The 21,369-nt window shown below is 34.5% G+C and overlaps 1 protein-coding gene across 3 annotated transcripts in view; it reads left to right on the top strand.

Annotated features, from left to right (window-relative positions):
• ATRNL1 (attractin like 1) overlaps positions 1–21,369 on the top strand; it is a 760,501-nt gene that overhangs the window by 210,157 nt on the left and 528,975 nt on the right. For all 3 annotated transcript variants that reach the window (XM_041742630.1, XM_041742631.1, XM_041742632.1), the window contains exon 20: positions 14,249–14,342. In XM_041742630.1, the coding sequence (XP_041598564.1) occupies positions 14,249–14,342 (94 nt within the window). The remainder of the gene's footprint in view (positions 1–14,248; positions 14,343–21,369) is intronic.

Below are 21,369 nucleotides of genomic sequence, written 5' to 3'. Positions count from 1 at the left end.
CTATGTATACAATGGAATATTACTCAGCCATTAGAAATGACGAATACCCACTATTTGCTTCGAGGTGGGTGGAACTGGAGGGTATTATGTTGAGTAAAGTAAATTAGTCAGAGAAGGACAATCATTATATGGTTTCAATTATTCACACAATATAAAACAATAGTGGAAGGAGTTGTAGGGGAAAGGAGAGAGAATGAGTGGTAGAAATCAGAGAGAGTGACAGAACATGAGAGACTCCTAACTCTGGGAAATGAACAGGGGGTAATGGAAGGGGAGTTGGGCGTGACTGGGTGACGGGCACTGAGGGGGGCCCTTGGTGGGATGAGCACTGGGTGTTATATGTTGGCAAATTAAACTCCAATAAATATACTAAAAAATACAAATATAGTAGGGTAGACAGAATGTAAGTAAGAAAATAAATAGGACTTTTAGGTAGTGGTAATTGTAATGAATAAAATAAAATAGTGATGTGGGGAGTGAAAAAAAATAAATGATGAGTCAATAAATTCTGCTCCTGAGACTATTATTACAGTGTATATTAACTAACTGGAATTTAAATACGAACTTGAGACAAACAAAAAAACTTTAAAATGTGGTTTATAATTAAAATTATTTAAATTTTTCATTGATGTCCAAGAAGATTCTCTAGTAAGAATTTGCTATGGAGTATCTATCTATCTATCTATCTATCTATCTATCTATCTATCTATCATTTATCAATCTTTGTAGCTATGAAAGAATAAACCAATGTAAACACCTAGGGATATGGCATTATATTGCTGGGTCCATATCTAGGCAATATCAGTGTCATCTTGGGTAATTACTTAACATCTTAGTGTCTGAATATCCTTACCTAAAAATTATGTGACTAATTTAATTTATTGTGAGGCCTACATGAGATACTTTACATAAGAAATCATATGTGTTTCTGGCAAATGTTAACTCTAGAATGCTATTATTACCATTATTACCATTCTTTTTATTACTATAATTTATAACATCAGTAGGCTTATGTATGTTAATGAAAATGTATGATTTAGACTTTTGAAACAGTATTATTATTGTTGTATTTTCCCTAATCTGACTTATAAATTTTAGTAGGTGAATTCAATTTATAAGTTTTCAATTTATAAGTTTTAATTTTATGTGATTATCATTAGTTGCATGCTTTTCATTATACCTTGTTCTGAATGTAAGACAAAGCTAAAATGCTATTAATTCCCGAAATGTTTAAAAATATTTATATATATTTGTTTTCTTTGATTATTCATAAAAGGATGTATTATAAGAACTTTAAAAAGGGGCATCTGGGCGGCTCAGTGGTTAATCATCTGCCTTTGGGTTAGGTCGTGATCCTGGGATCAAGTTCCACATCAGTCTACTTCTCCCTCTGCCTATGTCCTTGCCTCTCTCTCTGTGTCTCTGATGAATAAATAAAGTCTTTTTTTTTAAAAAATAAAAGCTTTATTAAAAAAAGATTTTCTTCAGAAATACTTTAAGAAAAGCAAAAAAAAAAAGACTTTTTAAGTCCTGCAAAGTTACCTGTTTAAACTGAATGATTTCAAAAAATCTTTATTTCATAGGTTCTATAATATTTTTAATTTGTCTTCTCTCTGTTCTAATTATTTTGAAATGTTTTCTATTTTGGGGGGAAGTGGTCCTTTAACTTCAAATACTTATACTTACAAATACTAAGCTTTCCTTTTCTACTCCATCCTTTTTCGCTCTTTTTATCCCTTTTATCCTTATAAAATAGGAATCAAAAAGGGCAAGAGGAATTGAGACTATGAAAAGTATTTGGACCTGACATTAAGTCAGGTGATTTCAGAATGACCTTGGTTGTGGTTAGTAGAAGGTGCAATTTACTACTTTCTTTTCAGAAACTTTTCAGAGTTTCATAGGCCAAGCCTAATGAAACTGCCAGAGACAGTCACTGGACTTTTGAGAGTTGGGGAACTTCGCTTGGCTTACTTTTGCACCTTTATTATATCCACCCTATTTCCTCAAGATCTCTTTCCCTGTTTTTTGTTTGCATAAACTTCTACTTTCCACCTATTCTAACTTTAAATCTTCATTTCAGTTTTTGTCATTTCCTTAGTGTTATTTAAGGTCCTAGGCCTGATGCTATGGATTATTTCCACCTCTGGTTTGCATGTTTTTGACAATGAAGTATGTCACTTGCATGCTTTCTTTTCATTAATAAATTCACTAATATACCTAATGGAATTTTAAAAATTACTTTATGATTTTAAATCTACAAGTACAATACTTATCTTTCAGGGACTAGATAGAAGCCATTATTTTATCTTAATATTTCTCCTTAATTTTATTTGATGTGATGCTTAGTTCTCTTATCATGTATTGCTTGAGGTTTTGTATTACAAGGATCTGGCACTATTTGGTTGTTTAAAAAGTGATATAAGATATTATGATTTAATTTAACAATAAAAAAAACAACAACAAAAGGCTTTTATACAAACCTACGAAAGTTAAGGAATTCTTATTTCCCTCAAATAACAGGCCTAGGATGGAAACTAAAATGTAAATTTAAAATGGGGCATATTTCCTATATTCTAAAGCACAAAACATTTATTTATTATACTCCAGAAAATTAGAGGTTAATTTAAGAAACTAAGCATGTATTTGGTTTTATGGATTTTTTTTTAAAGAATGAAATTTTCTAAATGCCAGTTTGGATACAGACTTTTTCATTGCTCAGGTAATGCACAAAAACTAATTAGTGATGGTGGAAAAGTTAATTATATGTTAGAAATGCCTAGAGCAGGGGTAGGTGAGCATCAGCATAAATATATTCTGTAAATATTTCATAAACATATTAAAATCCTTCTTAATGTATTAACAAGAAACACCTTTTCTCTCAAAGGTCCATTTTTATATACTATAGGATATGAATGCAAATATTTGCTTTTCTCTTAATCACAACTAATTTTATCTATACTTTTCATCTTGCTTTTGCTCTATGGGTCCATCTACTGACTTTATAAGAACAATAATCTATAATTTTTAGACTAAAGGAAATATATGAACATTTAATTGTATATTTATTTTAATAAGAAATTTTAACTTGTTTTTTAATTTCCTGTATAAGGCCACTATTATTCATGTTAATTCATTCAAAAACTGAATTCAGTGACTTTTTAATTTAAATATATTCTCTTTTCATCCCCATTTTAGTTAATGATAATACCAGTAAAACTTCCATGATTCCCCTTTTCTTCTGTTGCTGTTGGATATTACAGGTTAGCTGAAATGCAATAGCTTCTTATTACATATTTGTTGAATGAATTAATGAATAAATGAATACCTTTTTTTTTTTAATACCAATATGATTTTATTCAGACACAGGCAGGAACAATGACCTTCAGAGCTGGGTAAAAACAGTAAGTTAAAAGCATGGTTAAAATTTCAGATAGTTAAAAAGTCTGAAGGAGGTGATTTCCCTCCTTTTCTGTTGATTAATTCAACACAGCATAGAATAATTTATATCTATAAAATACCCTTATTTCTAAGCAAATCAACTGGAGACGGCCCTAGGATTTCCTCAGCTATGCACGATGCACACAATCTTCATTCCCTCCTCCACCCCACCAAACTTTAAGGCAAAAAATGGCCAAAGGTCAATCCCCTTGGGGCTCTCCACACCTGTGCCCACCCACCTCCTACCTTGCTGCCCTTCCAGTCTCAACAACAGCACCCTACCCTGGCTTAACATCCCACAGCCACTGTCATGTCAGAGATGCACCCGCCCCTGTGTGTCTAAGCATGTTGATTCCTCTCCTGGTCCAGATACACCTCCCCTGCATCCTATGGCCTGGAGACTGTACTAGATTAATCATCACCAACACCCCTTAAACAAGATAGCAGGAGGGGAAAACAGAGAAACTGGGTTATAATGTGAATTACATATAGTACAGTCTCTGGTTAATAGGTACTACATAACAAGGCAATTAATAAAATATAATTAGTGCTTAAAAAACAAAACAACAACAAAAGAGTGTATAGTCTCTGTACCCTCCATACAGTGTTTCCATTTGTTATCCACCTTTATATTTCCTTTGTAGGAAGAGAAACAAAGACGTACTTTTCTTCCTAAGAATATTCAGCAATTTTATTACAATTTCTGAAATCTTTTATTGCTTCAAAAGTGTCTGTGAAAAAATTAAAAACTGCTCAATAAGACTTACAATGCCTTTTATGCTGTGACCTAAGATAATTTTTCTGGTTATGCATTCTAATTTGTTTCTCATATTCCATCACATATTTCCTTCTCTTTTTCTATATGTCCATATTTTAGTTAATGACACTAACATTCTTTTTTCATCAGTTAAGCACCAAGCATTACATTAAACATATATAATAGCATAATAAATTATCTATAATTTAACAATATATTAATAAATATATAATATGAAACAGCGTATATAACGAATAGCTAATAATAGTTTATTTATACCAGGAACATTGCTAAGAACTTTGCCTAAATTTTTTCTTTTATATTTCTTTGATTAATCTTGTTTTATTTATTTTTTATAATAAATTTATTTTTTATTGGTGTTCAATTTGCCAACATACAGAATAACACCCAGTGCTCATCCCGTCAAGTGCCCCCCTCAGTGCCCGTCACCATTCACCCCCACCCCCCGCCCTCCTCCTCTTCCACCACCCCTAGTTCGTTTCCCAGAGTTAGGAGTCTTTATGTTCTGTCTCCCTTTTTGATATTACCTACCCATTTCTTCTCCCTTCCCATCTATTCCCTTTCACTCTTATTTATATTCCCCAAATGAATGAGAACATATAATGTTTGTCCTTCTCCGATTGACTCATTTCACTCAGCATAATACCCTCCAGTTGCATCCACGTTGAAGCAATGGTGGGTATTTGTCGTTTCTAACAGCTAATATTCCATTGCATACATAGACCACATCTTCTTTATCCATTCATCTTTCGATGGACACCGAGGCTCCTTCCACAGTTTGGCTATTGTGGACATTACTGCTAAAATATAAGCGCTTGGTGTCCCAGCGTTTCACTGCATCTGTATCTTTGGGGTAAATCCCCAGCAGTGCAATTCCTGGGTCGTAGGGCAGGTCTATTTTTAACTCTTTGAGGAACCTCCACACAGTTTTCCAGAGTGGCTGCACCAGTTCACATTCCCACCAACAGTGTAAGAGGGTTCCCTTTTCTCCGCCTCCTCTCCAACATTTGTGGTTTCCTGCCTTGTTAATTTTCCCCATTCTCACTGGTGTGAGGTGGTATCTCATTGTGGTTTTGATTTGTATTTCCCTGATGGCCAGTGATGCAGAGCATTTTCTCATGTGTTTGTTGGCCATGTCTATGTCTTCCTCTGTGAGATTTCTGTTCATGTCTTTTGCCCATGTCATGATTGGATTGTTTGTTTCTTTGGTGTTGAGTTTAAGAAGTTTTTTATAGATCTTGGAAACTAGTCCTTTATCTGATATGTCATTTGCAAATATCTTCTCCCATTCTGTAGGTTGTCTTTTAGTTTTGTTGACTGTATCCTTTGCTGTGCAAAAGCTTCTTATCTTGATGAAGTCCCAAGAGTTCATTTTTGCTTTTGTTTCTTTTGCCTTCGTGGATGTATCTTGCAAGAAGTTACTGTGGCCAAGTTCAAAAAGGGTGTTGCCTGTGTTCTCTTCTAGGATTTTGATGGAATCTTGTCTCACATTTAGATCTTTTATCCATTTTGAGTTTATCTTTGTGTATGGTGAAAGAGAGGTCTAGTTTCATTGTTTTGCATGTGGATGTCCAGTTTTCCCAGCAACATTTATTGAAGAGACTGTCCTTTCTCCAGTGGATAGTCTTTCCTGTTTTGTCAAATATTAGTTGACCATAAAGTTCAGGGTCCACTTTTGGGTTCTCTATTCTGTTCCATTGATCTATGTGTCTGTTTTTTTGCCAGTACCACACTGTCTTGATGACCACAGCTTTGTAGTACAACCTGAAATCTGGCATTGTGATGCACCCAGATATGGTTTTCTTTTTTAAAATTCCCCTGGCTATTCAGGGTCTTTTCAGGTTCCACACAAAACTTAAAATAATTTGTTCCAACTCTCTGAAGAAAGTCCATGGTATTTTGATAGGGATTGCATTAAACGTGTAAATTGCCCTGGGTAACATTGACATTTTCACAATATTAATTCTGCCAATCCATGAGCATGGAATCTTTTTCCATGTCTTTGTGTCTTCCTGAATTTCTTTCAGAAGTGTTCTATAGTTTTTAGGGTATAGATCCTTCACCTCTTTGGGTAGGTTTATTCCTAGGTATCTTATGCTTTTGGGTGCAATTGTAAATGGGATTGACTCCTTAATTTCTCTTTCTTCAGTCTCATTGTTAGTGTATAGAAATGCCATTGACTTCTGGGCACTGATTTTGTATCCTGCCACGCTACCAAATTGCTGTATGAGTTCTAGCAATCTTGGGGTGGAGGCTTTTGGGTTTTCTATATAGAGTATCATGTCATGTCCAGTTGTGTCTGTATTTTAGCCTAGCCTATGGTAGTAGTTTCCAAACAGATCAGCCTCTCTCTGTTTTAATTATTCTTTTATTTTGTTGCTAGGACATTCACATCACTGTATACCTTTTTACTTTAGGTCCAACCACTCTTTCATGTAAATCCAGCTCTTTTCCTATTTGAACTACTTTTACTTCCCTGGACATTGTTGTACGTCTGAGCTTCCTAAATCATTTCTGAGATTTCAGCTTTGCCTGAAAATGTTTTGTAATGTCTCTCCTAACTTCAGGCAGTGCTGGTACCTCCGTGATGATAGCCATCAGTATTTTTAAGTCATTGTTTACTTCTTTTTCTAAGGAGGATGTGAACGAACTTGAGAACTAAAGTTCGTCTCACTTGTTTTTGAATTTTTTTTTATATTATGTTTGTATCTTAATTCCATAGGTGGTAGTACTGTGCTTGACATAGAGTTAGCATTTCATTATATTAATGTTTCTAAGAACATATAATCTTTTGATGTACATTTCTTTTTTTTAAAGATTTTATTTATTTATTCATGAGACAGACAGGGAGAGAGAGAGAGAGAGGCAGAGACACAAGCAGAGGGAGAAGCAGGCTCCATGCAGGGAGCCCGACATGGGACTCCATCCCAGGTCTCTAGGATCATACCCCAGGCTGAAGATAGCACTAAACCGCTGAGCCACCAGGGCTGCCCTTGATGTACCTTTCTACATTCATCTATACTTTATACTAAAATCCATGAGTTTAGGGACACCTGGGTGGCTCAGTAAGTTGAGAGTCTGACTTTCAGTTTCAGCTCAGGTCATGATCTCAGAATTGTGAGATTGAGTACCATCTTGGGCTCTGTGCTTAGCATGGAGTCTACTTGGGAATATTTCCATCTCCGTCTTTCTCCCTCTGCTCCTCCCCTTGCTTGTACATTCCCTCTAAAATAAAACAAATGAATAAAATCTTTACAAAAATATTAAAATCTTTGTGTTTACACTAATGCTTCATTTTCTGTCCCTTACTATAAGTCTCATTCTATTCTCCCTACTGTCCAAATTTTTAGCTGACTTTCATTCTCTATAAAATGTTTTAAAATTTCTTCAATCTTAAAATAAACAGAAGGTAGTTTCAGAATTGCTGAACTATACCTCTGTAAAAAGGAAGTCTACTAATTAGAGTTTAGCATTTATTTGCTTCTTTTTATCTTCTGTATGAGGACATATAGTCTGTAATTGTATTTAAAAAGTACTTATGTTCATTCTTTTTTCCTCCTTCCGTGTGATTGTTAGTCATTTGAGTAAGGATCATTAATTTATTTCTGTGTTTAGTTAGCTTCAGGGCCACCTGCACCCCACCAGTATTGTTGATGTTATTTTCTTTTTTGAATATGTGACATATTATCATGGTCCTCAAAAATCACAAATGTACAAAATGTCAGTGTCCTCCCTGCCATTCCCCTCATTCTTTTCATGACATTCTCACTCATGCCTTACGTAACCTAACTCAAACCATTCCCTGGTTTATCCTCCCTATATTATTTTTTAAGTTTAAATATGCAAAGACATGCATATTTTCTTTTTTTTCCACAAAAAATGTTCTATTGTACTGTTTTTTTGTCATCTAATAATATAACTTGGGAATTATTCCACCTTAGTTATAGAGATTCTTCCTCATTGTTTTTATAGCTTCCCAGTGCTACATTATGAGGATATACTTTATTCAACTATTCTCCAACTATGAATGTTTATGTGAATGCCCATAACTTCAAATGTCAGTAGTGGAAACTTTTGTGTCCATGTATATATCTGTACTGTAAGAGGTCTATCTTCAGGACAAATTCCTAGAAGGGAGCATGTGATTTTAAGAAATAAACGCATATTTTGTATTGCTAGTATGTACCAGTCTGTATTTCCACTAGCAATGTATGAGAGTACCTGTTTCCATATAGCTTTGTTAACAAAATATTTATATATATATATATATATATATTTAAGATTTTATCTATTTATTCATTAGAGAAACAGAGAGAGAAAGGCAGAGACACAGACGGAGAGGCAGGCTCCTTGTAGGGACCCCCATGCAGGACTTGATCCCAGCGCTGGGAACATGCCCTGAGCCAAAGGCAGACACTCAAATGCTGAGCCACTCAGGCGTCCCTATTTTTTATACTTTTTAACTTTTTGTCTGACAGATGGAAATTTTAATTTTTAGTTCTCTCATCCTAGGTGAAATTAATCTTATCTGCATACATTTAAGGACCATTTTTATATTTTATGTGAATTTTCTATTTATGTCTTTTGCTCAATTTTCTGTTGAGATATTTTTATCCTTTTTTTAATTTGATAAGAATTCTTTTTTTTTAAGGATTTAATTTATTTATTCATGAGAGAGAGAGAGAGAGAGAGAGAGAAGCAGAGATACAGGCAGAGGGAGAAGCAGGCTCCATGCAGGGAGCCTGACGTGGGACTCGATCCTGGGTCTGCAGGATCACACCCTGGGCTGAAGGCGGCACTAAACCGCTGAGCCACCAGGGCTGCCCTTGATGGGAATTCTTATTAGGAATATTATCTATCTGTTGAACAGTTTTCTCCAAGTTTTTATCTGTCCGCTCATATTGCTTATAGTGATTTTTGGGTTTTTTTTTGCCATGCTGGTCTTTATATTTTAATCTCATCAAAAATTATCACTCTTGAATTAGAGTTAGAATAATTTTTTTTTACATCCAAGTTATCCAAGTTACCTATGTATTCTTCTGTTAACTTGTGTGGTTTTATTTTTTTTACAGTTAGATCACTAATGCTTTTAGAGTTTAATTTTGTGTATGTTTTGAAGTATGGATCTAAATTGACCTTTTTCCACCAGTTGTCCTGTTGACATTGATTTTAAAAAATTCATTTTGATCCCTGATTTAATATACAAGCCTTTAATATTTTGAAGTTTCATATATATTTGGTTTTGTTTATGGATTTTCTATTCTACTCTGCTGATATGTTTGTCTATTGATGTGCCAGTAACACAGGGTTTTTTATTATAGAGGGCTTATCAATGCTTTAATATCTTGTACGCTGGTTCTTTTTCTTGAGCTTTTCTTTTTTTAATGTTTTCTGGCTTTTTTTTTGCATTTTTTTGTTTGATGATGTAATCAATTTATCAATTCTGATAAAATCTTTTTTTCATTTCTTTGAAGTTCTTTTGTCAGATGGCTATAATATGTAAACTGAAAGTTTTAAGAGGTAACATGTATGAAAGTATTTCAAAAGTAGTACAGCCCTATATAGATACAAAATATTATTATGTTACAAAATGTTTTATGTTTTTAACATAATATTCAATACTTTTTCAGATTTTTGGATTCATGGTCTAGTATCTATTCAAGGCAATCTTTTAAAGTAATCTCATTGAAAACAATGCAGATTCAAAATAGATACAATAAAAATTCAGTTGGAATTTAAGAATTTGAACTTGTGGCAAGTAGTAATCTTTGTGAATTGCTTCTAATACTGTGTCATTCTTAAATTTTCAGTTATAGCTCAGGATATTAATATTTTATTCTATTTTTTAGATGCATGTAAACCAGATTAAATAAATAAAGCTTAAGGAGTCATTTTAATTGATTTAAATACTTTAATGGTAGTCATTAGCAATAGTCAAGAAATTTAGCTAGCTAGAGTGAGAAAATGAAATATGACAAAAGGCTTATTCTTTTATCAAAGAAAATGACACAAGATTAAAATCACTCTTTTTTAAAAGTAAACATATGAAAGTAAACAGGGTATTAAGAATATAATTCCAGAGGCTGAGTTAAAATTTTTATGGTGAAATTTTTAAATATTTGAATGTTTTTGCTTAACCCTTTTCTGTTAGGAAAAAAATGACCCAACTTGTTTTAAATATGCTTTCAGTTTTTAAAAATAAATCAGAATGGAAAACTGGCAAATATGTGATTCCAGGCTTTGCGATTATAGATCAGGGATCGGAATGCTTTTTTTCCTCTAAAGGGTTAAATAGTAAATTTTGCTTTTGTGGGCCACTTATGGTTGCTGCCATTGCTGCCTCTGCTTCTTCCTCTGCCTTCTCCTCCTTCTTTCCTCCTTCATCTCCACCTTCTCCTCTACCTCTTTCTTCACAATCCTTTAAAAATGTAAAAACCATTCTTAGCTTATGGGCTATACAAAAATTAGGAAATGGGCCAGATTTGTCCCCAGGCATATAGTTAGAATAGATGGTTAGAGTCTCTTCTTTCCATCTTTGAGTATGTTGGAAAGCTTTGGAATATAAAATATAAATCTTCCAGCCCTCTGGGCCCTTTAGATTTTTTTAACCTATTACTGAAATCCTTGAAACAATGCCATTTGAAGATTCCAGTTAATTAAGTTCTAGATTTTTTATTTGCCATCTTTTTCTTTTAAAGATTTACTTATTTACTTGAAAAGAGAACACATAAGCAGGGGGAGAGGGGAGGAGGCACAGAGGGAGAGGGAGAGAGAATCCTCAAGTAGACTCCCCGCTGAGCATGGGGTCCAGTGAGGAGCTCCATCTCAGGACCCAGAGATCACGACCTGGGCTGAAATCAAGAGTTAGAGGCTCAGCTGACAACCACCGAGGCATCCCTTGTTTGCCATCTTAATTACAGTTCTAGAACAGTGCCTCACACTCTATAGCATTCAGAAAATACTGGAGCTAGGGCTGGATTACTGAGTTTTACTACTATTTATTTAGGCAATAGAGGTATCAAATATCCTAACTAAACAAAGCAATCCCTGTAAGCCCAGTGGCCTATTTTTAATTATGAGCACTATCACTTTTTTGTTAGAAAAAAAATTACACTCTCAACCACAAGTATATAGCAATAGTTGTAATTCAGGCATTTTTAATGAGAAAAAATTAGATTGCTAAGATATTATTGATATCAACATTTCATGTTATTTATATCAGAAAGAAACAGCTATATTGTTTCCCCTTTTCATAAACCAAACATCGATGAAAATTTGTGCTTAGAATTCTAAATAAAAATGTAAGTTTGAAGAACAGAATTTTAGGGGCACCTGTGGCTCAGTAGGTTAAGTATCTCCCCTCTGCTCAGGTCATGACCCCAGAGTCCTGAGATCAAGCCCTGCTTCACAGAGCAGGGAGCCTGCTTCTCTCTCTCCCTCTGCTTCTTCTTCTGCTTGTGCTCTCTTGCTGCTCTCTCTCTGTCTCTGTCAAATAAATAAATAAAATCTTAAAAAAATAGAATTTTGGATCAGCTATTTGAACATTTGCCTTTGTCAGAATTCTTACTCCTTTGAAATACCATATCTACTAAAAAACATGTATAATATGCTAGAAGTATATGAAGCATATTAAATGGACATGATTTCCTAACCTTCCAGAAATTATTGTTATAAGTATTCAACAGATAGCAGTGATGTAGCAATGAAAGGGACTTTGGCACATAAACTGACTTTGAAACAAGTGCTGTCAATGAGTACTACTTTTGGTTTCATATTTCTAGGTATATTCATGTACAACTTGTTAGAATAACCCTTATAGCATCCTTTTTTTTTTTCTGTCCTTATTGTTCAGTTTTGGTTGTAAGTTGATACTGCAACTTTATGCTTTAGAGGAACGGAGATAACATGTGACCACATAATGTCCCTCTAGTGTATGTCTAGGCTCTAAAATCATCATCATATAAAATTTCCCAAACAAAGGCCACCATATAATGATTTCATAGGTGCTTATTCAGCGTAAAAAGATAACCTCAAATGCTGACAACAGAATAATTTCAACCCTGTCATGAAGTATAAATTTTAAACAATTGAATTTAAAATACATTTGTGCCATTTTAGCCTGGAGTACAGAACCACAAGGGAATTCTCTCAAAATGAGCTTACATTAAAAGGTGTTTTAACACAATTTTTTTTGTCTCAGGAATTATTAAAACTACTATACAATGATAATTCTTTTAAGGAACTCTGCAAACATAACTTTTATCTCTTTCTGCCATAAAGGGTATATATATATATAAAAGGTTTATCCAAGTTTAAAATATTAATGTACATTATTATTTTTAGTAACTTTCTGGATATAAGACTATTAATATGAAACTCTGCAAGTTAATATTAAGCTATCATGGCATATTCATTTACTATTTATGAAGTTAAGTGTTATCAATATATCTTAGGGTCCCATTATTGCTCGCTGATTGGTTTCTTTATTCCTTACAATACTACACCTTGTCATTCATTTCTGTAATTCTACATCGTGTGTCTCCATAGTTAATTCTACAAACTTAAAGGAAAATTATGCTGATTTATTTAAATATTCTTTAGGAAGAAAAAAATCAGACTTTTATGTAGAAATCTCTTGTAGCAAAAAGCCAGATTGTTAAGAATCTGCATAGTACCAAAATTTACTTTTTATGGGTGTATAGGGGTGTGTATATTTACTTTATATTAATCATCTATTATTTTTCAAAGCAAGTAATAATAAACAATTATCAAGATGCTTAGTGTTCTGTAATTCTAATTTTATATTTTGATCAAAACCTATGACACGTTTACTAATTTTTATATGTGTATGTGAATCAGGAAAAAAACACATTGTTTCATTTATATCAGAGAGTGGTTTAACTAGCTGGAGGCATGCAGGCACACAGTAGTTCTCACTGAAGATTTTTGAAAGGGCTGGTGGCATGGTTGGCATGGTCTCTTTAGACTGTCTCAAGATTGGCAAATGCACTGTAGCCTAGAATTACTAACAGTAATTCTGACAGTAATTCTGTCAGTAAAACTGACAGTACAAAGATCAGATAATGTGATTGATGTCATTAAGAGAAGGTGAATGACAATGTGAAGTACCAATTACAGTGGTTATGACAATGAAAAGGAGGGGTCAGATACAAAAGAGATTGTGCATGCTGAGACTAGAACCTGCCATTGGATTGTATGTTAGACCCAATAAAGTATAAAGTTTGGGTCTCAAATAATTGGAATGCTAATCTTTAACAAGGAATGCAACATAAGAATATGAAGCGAGTTCATCTGAACCAAAGTGACTGTGTGTAACTATTATGCCCTGGAATGTTTCAGTTAATATTCTGGAATATTAAAACTGAGGATGATCTCAGAAGCTTAATAAGATGATTTGGGGGCAATAAATAGACATGCTTTTTTACATGATATATAACTATATTATTATTATTATTGTTAGCAGTATAATAGTAGAAGTAATAGCTGTACTTACTAAGTGTTTGATATGTGTTAGATATTTAAAAATACATGATCTCATTTAATCTTCTGTGGATATTAAGAGCTAAGTATTATTATTATTATTTTTTTTTTGGCAGATGAATAGGCTAAAGCAGAGAAGTTAAATACATTGCCCAAGGTAGCTGGTGATTATAGATGAAAATTTTGAAGTTAAGCTGTTTGACTCCAAAACTCTTGTGCTTTTTGAAATTCATTTCATTAAATACATTAATCATATGAAAAATAGAAAGGAGTCTAAAGAAGAATATAATAATACTTGGATCCATACTAGACATTAGGATACCTTCAAAGACTTTAAGGAGTTTTCACAAAATTTTTAAATAAGTGAACTTATTTCCCTTTAATAAAAAATAACTTATGTGTAGCCAGTATTTTTGGATAGCAAGAGGAAAATACACAGTACAAAAATAAGATAATAATAAAACCCTGCATGAAATGTGATGCATGTTTGTGATGGAGAATATTCAGTGTCATTTTCGTTTTGACTTACAGCTTGTACATGTAGTGGCCATGCAAATATTTGTCATATGCACACAGGAAAATGTTTCTGCACAACCAAAGGAATAAAAGGTGATCAATGCCAATTGTAAGTAAAAATGACTTTTTAGAACTTAAGTGGATTGAATTTTTGCTATAAACTGATTGTTATACGTTTTCCTTTTTAAGTTTAGTGTTGTGCTAGTTAAGCAGCCAATATTTTTGTAAACTATTTTTGATTGCATTTTATCAACTCTCATAAACAGTTAAGCCTTTTAAAAATGGCAGTTTTGGGGATGCCTGGGTGGCTCAGTGGTTGAGTGTCTGCCTTCAGCTCAGGTCATGATCCCAAGGTCCTGGGATTGAGTCCCACATCAAGCTTATTGCAGGAAGCCTGCTTCTCCCTCTGCCTATGTCTCTGCCTCTTTCTGTGTCTCTCATGAAATAAATTAAAAATTTTAAAGAAAATTGGCAGTTTTGTGGAGGCTTTAAAGGAATCCATAGAACATGTTTGTCTTTGGTATGTCTCAAAAGAGAAACATCCTTAATTTTTTGGGAAAACACATACATCAAATTTGTATTTTATTTTTATAATTGTTAAATATAATAAATAGTTCATCATATGTTGAATAAATAACTCAAAGTATGTATTTTTTGCCTTTCTTTTGAGTCTGTCATTATTAATTGTAGTCATTTAACCCTTTCAAGTGGTTCCTTATACTTATTTCTCTATTTCACTAGACGTGAACCCACTTTTGTTACTCTGCATTCAGTAGTTTTATGAATAATTTTTGTCTTTTTATAATTATTGTCAAGATTATCCTCTCCCTCAAAAAAATTAATCCTTAAAAGTAGTCGTTTAATGTTACCTAAACATTCCTTTTTTTAAATTTACATATGTCATATCATATTAAAATAATTTTTGTTTCTGAGTTGTATATATGTACTTACATTAGACATAAATGTACTGTATTTGACACAAATCATCAACTCTAATAAAAAAGGATTCTCTAAAACTTTCATATACAAAGAAGTCTGTTAACCAGTGGAAAATGATCATTTTGTTTCTTTTAATTTAAAACAAATATATTATTTGCTATAGAGTTATTTTAAATATTTCAAGTTAGATGGTCGTAACTATGGCTAGCCACTGAGGTATCATAGGCTTTCAAGTTCAGAGAAGGTGAACATAACCAGTTTTTATCCTTTCATAATCTCTAAACTTAAAAAGGAGATCAAAGTATAAGGTCTTAGGGAAACTCCTATTAAGGAAGGCTATTTTGGTCTCAATACCAATGGATTTAAATCAGAGTTCTTTGTTCAAGGACAGAAGATACTTCTAATATTTTGTTGAATACTGGTATCCATGAGTAGGAACACCTTCTTGGGTCCGTACCCTGTGCATTTGCACAGGCCTTCATGCATATAAGCATGTTGTGCTTGGTTTAACTATCACCATCTTGAAATTCTTAACTAAATTTTTAACAAGAGCCTTACATTTTTGTTTGGTACTACTTCTTGCCTCCCTCTCTCCTGCCACAAATTATGTATAAGGTCCTAGTCATTAACAAGAAATATTTTATTTTTGTTTCAAGATTCCATTATTTCATCAATTAAAACTGATAATTGGGCAGCCCTGGTGGCTCAGCGGTTTAGCGCTGCCTTCAGCCCAGGGCATGATCCTGGAGACCTAGTATTGAGTCCAACATCAGGCTCCCTGTATGGAGCTTGCTGCTCCCTCTGCCTGTGTCTCTTCCTCTGTCTGTCTGTTGTCTGTCTCTGTCTCTGTCTCTGTGTGTGTCTCTCATGAATAAATAAATAAAAATCTTAAAAAAAAACCTGACAATTTAAATTTGTACTATAGTTTTGCTTAAGTGATATAACCATCTATAATAATTATCTCTAATGTGATGTGGTACTTTAGTGAGATACTTTTGTTTCCAGAAAAGTGAGAGCAGTATTTTAATTAATTGAAATCATGTGATTATAAGCTTAGAAATACAGAGTTACAGGGTTTGGCATATGTATGAAAAAGTAGAAAACTATAGAATTCTGAATGAACTCTAATTCTAATTCTTTTTTTTCCCTAATTCTTTTTTATGATTTTTAAAAGCAAGTGAAAAATTGGAATACTAATTTGTACAGTATTTTGTAAATAGCCTTTATAGATAGAATTATATTCATTATTTTTTCCTTGTTTCATTTGTTTGGCTTTTGAGTACGAGGCAATGAAAATAGGATCATCATTCTTAAAGCAATTATTTTTTACAGTGTGCTTATACTAAAAAAAATTCTTGTTAGGAAGCAAAGCTAGTCATTCAGATCACTAAATAATTATCAAGTAAGTGCTTGTACTGTTAATGAAGATGAATATCACATAGTTTTTGCTGAAAGTATCTTTCAGGTTAACAGTGGAGAGACTAGCCAAAATATAATATACTAATTTCCTCTATTACTGATTTAAAATGCTTGCTCACCTTTGCCTCTTCACAGGACAATTTTTGTTTGGCTTTAAATATGTAGTTGTATATCACATCTTGCGTATTTTTCATAACCTCCTCAAACTACACTTGGTTTTCTTCTGGTGTGCTAATTTATTCTTTGCATTATCTGTGTACTTGCCTGTATACTTTGCTAGAATGAAATTCTTTGAGGACCATGTCATTAGTACCACAGTGTAAGTGTTTAATAAGTTTATAATGGAATTGAATGAAGAAAGTGTTGAAGGAGTACCAAAAGGGCAGGATTAATTTACCTTGGAGGGATCAGGAAAGTTTGAGAAGAGGATACTTGAGCTGGAACTTGAAGGAGAGGTAAAATTTTCTGGGTGGACAATATAGTAAACAGAAGGAGAAATTATATTAGCAAAGCAAGGGAGTGAAAATGAAAATGGTTATAGCATTTCAAGCTTTTGTTCAAGGACAAAGAGGCCTGGCAAGAGCATCACTCCCACATTTACAATGAAAGAAACAAGAACTGGGCAAACTGTAAATCCATGAGTTTTCTGGAAATCATTGGAGAATTGAGATTACAGGGTAAACAGCCCCAAATCTAAAGGGAAACAAGAACTTTCAGGGAGAGATGAGACAGGAATGCTGCCTTACCTGGAGCAAAACTAACTGGAAATGTAGAAGACTTGAGCTCAAGTTTGCAAGGTTAATAAAGTGCAGAGCTCCTGGGGGCCACAGGAATTGAGGGGAGGTCCATGCCCTTTTTAAAGTTTTTTTTTTTTTACCCCCATGCACTCCATCATTTGCTCAAGAAATAATATGGAGAAAATTTTAAGAATGTGTTTCCTGTGGTCTAAGCTGGGGGAAGGGGAATACCAGGGACAGTGGGCAGGGTTTCAGTATTGGGCCAAAGTGTTCATTCAAAGGGGCATTACATTGTTTATCTTGCCAGGGTTCTGGCTCTGACCTAAACCACAGCTGGAACTCAGAAATGGTAACTTAAAACATGAATTTAATGGAGACCGGAACTATAAGATAAATATATAATGAGTGAGGTGGTGTTATCTATGAAACTTGTTTACTTTTGAGGAGTAACATGTAGACTTCAAAGGAAGCACAGTGTATTATTTTTGTAAAATTTATCAGTTTTACACTGTAAAGGCATCACATATCTGCATTCTGTGAAATGCAGTGTCTCACTCAAATTCCTTTTCAATGTAATAGTGTAAGGAAGGTTGGTGATATTTAAATTTTTTTTCTTTAGCCTTCTAACGATCCTAGGGATAGAACCTGGTGTTCTTCAGTGGGAGATAATTTATCTTAACAAAATAAAAATAGGTGAAAGAAGTTTTGATAAAATATTGTGGCAGATACTTAACAATGTATCTTCCTAACTCCCATGGCTGTGATAGTTTCAACAAAGCTATAGTGGACAGTTTCCTGTACTTTCCCCTATTCCACATAAAGTCCGAGAATCTTTGTCCATCTTTAGTTCCAAAGGTACTCATTTCTGCCAAGTGCAACCAGGAAGGGTAAGATAGTTTATGCCAAGATGGATCATCCTCAGCCAACAAAGGGTGAGAGTTCTGGATGACTTATCAGGTGGCAGTGAGCACTATAATGCTAATTATAAGTGGGATAGTGGTTATCCTGGTGTGCTATAGTATAATTATTGAGAATATTAACTGTGTTTGATAGGATGAAGTTAGGTTGGAGGAGAAGTGCTAGTTTGTGCAGGAATCATTTCACTTGAAAGTTATAGGGGGATAGTAACTATGGTTGTGGACTTGACTGCTTTTGTTAACTGCCATAAAGCCTTGAAGAAGGAGCCTTCAATCAACTCAGGGCATGCTGTGAACATCTCATGGCCTTAATGACAGCATTTGAAGACTCTTACCTTTTACCCGTAGAGAGCAGAGTATGTTGAAAATTATGCCCAGGATTTAATCATAATGTTGGCTGGCTGCAAATGAAACTGAAAGGTCAGCTCTCACAGTTCATCCATGGCAGAGCCACTGCCTGTTGAAGAGTGGGAGTTTGAGGCATACAGTGGAGACACAAGTATGACCTCTGAGCCCTGAATTCTAGATTCATTCCCTTGAAGACTCCTGGCTCCAAGTGGTAGTCTTCTGTCATTTGATAGAGTAGGGTAGCCTCCCTGTCCCCGACAACAATGTATAGATTTTACTTGATGTTTATGCTTCTTAAAGAGTTGTTTGTCCTCTTCCAGAATGTACCCTTGCCTTCATTTATTATCTCCAGATCATTAACAAGTGTCAGGTCTCAATGTAGCATGACTGGGAAGATGCAGTCTCTGCTGTAGATAGGCAAGAGATAGCTTAATACTGAAAAAGCTGCAGAGCTTAAATAATCTGCAAAGGCAGGAACTAGTAGTGCATATATGAGAGTGGACCTTGAGGGTGTTGGATCAGGGAGCATGAAATCTAAGCCTGAAGAAGGGAGAATTTATTGATAGGATATCACTCTCCTAAGAGCCAGGATTTCACGTCTTAGTGATATACCTGTAATTGTTGATGAATCTTTAAAATGTCGGCATGCTGATTGCCTCTAGTAAATAGGTGGGGAGATGCTGGAGCCGTCTTGAGGAAATTTTGAGCATTGGTGTCAGAAAACTCAGGAAGCTTGATATATGGGAACACATGTATTACATAGTATCAGATAGACCATTAATTGATTCTATTTTCTTGGACGTGTTCCAGAACACTTTCTTCACTAAGATAATAAAGAGTACAATCTTCAGGAGAGCTCTGGAACCTTTGAAACTCAATGGTGGCTATTCTCTGTAGGTCATGGTAGACAAGAGAAAATGTTATCAGTCAGCTGGGCTCCCTAGTGTCAGTGGGTATGTCAGGATTCCAGAATAGAAAAGGCCAGATAGTTGCACCTAACTCTTAATTACCTTAACAGTTAGCAAGACCCAGTGGCCAATAGTGTGTGTTGGTTGGCAGGAGTTTGTGGTAATCCTCAAGTGAGTTCTGAGGGATGAACTAACTTGGCAGCCAACTATATTATTGTTTGACTTATACTACCAGAAAAAACTCACAAACCATTAAGCAGAAGGTTGATGTCAGCTGTCCCAACGGAAGGCAGTGATTCTTCACTCTTTTTATGATTCCTATCTGAATCTCTGGTTCCCAGCACCCATTAAATAAAATTGAGGAAGCACCGTATCATCTCATCAATATACAGAATAAATATTCATCCACTGTTTCTTCAGTGGGACCTCAAGTCATTTAGTACATAATTAGTCACTGGTAAAGGGAACACAGATAATTCGGAAGGGCTTTGGATAAGGTATTGAACTAATATTTATCACTATAATATCATTAATTTATTTTCTTACAAAATATTTTCAATATTGCTACTATGTATTTAAGGAAGTAGTGTTGGGGATCCCTGGTTGGCTCAGTGGTTTAGCACCTGCCTTCAGGCCAGGGCGTGATCCTGGAGTCCTGGGATTGAGTCCATGTTAGGTTCCTTGCATGGAGCCTGCTTCTCCCTCTGTCTGTGTCTCTGCCTCTCTCTTCTCTGTGTGTCTCTCATGAATAAATAAATAAAATCTTAAAAAAATTAAAAGATATTTAAAAAATAAAGAAGTAGTGTTAATATTTCTGAAGACACCAGAGACAAATTTTATCTTAACTGCATGTAAAGAAAACAACCAAAAAAAAAAAAAAAAACAAAAACAAAAAATAAAAAACATGTTTCTGGATTGTCCCTCGATTAGACCTTTTCCCATTCATTCATTCATTCATTCATGTGTGAGAGAGAACACAGGCAGTGGGGAGGAGCAGAGGGAGAGGCAGAAACAGACTCCACTGAACAGGGAGCCCAATATGGGGCTTGATTCCAGGACCCTGAGATCATGACCAGAACTGAAGGCAGATGCTTAACTGACTGGGCCACCCAGGTGTCCTGAGACCTTTTCTAATCTGCTTCTGATTACTAGGAAATACTTAAATTCCAGCAAGCCAATCAAGTGTTCTTATGTCATGTACACAGTAAATGTGAAGCCCGAAGTATTTCGGTTGGGCAAAGGAAAACATTACTTTATTAGGTCAATGATTCTCAATTGGGATGGAATAATGTTCTCTAGAACTTTATGGATTTTCATAATTAATTATCTTGAAAATTAGGGGAGTGCTCTTGGCATTTAGTGATGAAGAATCATAGCCCCTTTGTTAAAATGGGAACTTATGGGGAATAGGTAATAAATGGAATTTTGGTATAAATCTGTTTAATTGATTAAATTGGGCCTGCAGACTCCTCTGTGGTCATTTTCCCTGTCTCGAAGTGAATAAATGGAATGGATCTATGTAGCCCATGGTAGACTCTCATATTAGCTGTTTGACCTGTGAGAAAAGAGCCATTAAGTTAGAAAGGGCAAAGTGGAAGAGGTCCCTGAAACTCCTTTCATTCACTCTGGACCTAGACAAAACGGTAAATCAGAAACTGGAGATCTCATGACAAGACAAATAACAGGCTGTTGACATTGAGAAAATGAGCAAGTATTGTATTTCAAATATGAGCTGGATCTTTGAGTGGTTAAAATATGGACAGGAGTATGATGAAATGTCACAGAAAATATATTTTTTGTTTTGAAGTCTCACCACATGTCGAGGTATACATTCAGTTTCTGATATTTAAAGAGACTTCAGAAACTAA

This window comes from Vulpes lagopus, chromosome 2 (genome assembly GCF_018345385.1).
Source record: "Vulpes lagopus strain Blue_001 chromosome 2, ASM1834538v1, whole genome shotgun sequence".
In the NCBI taxonomy this organism is placed as follows: domain Eukaryota; kingdom Metazoa; phylum Chordata; class Mammalia; order Carnivora; family Canidae; genus Vulpes; species Vulpes lagopus.
This window is presented reverse-complemented; position numbering and strand designations above follow the sequence as displayed.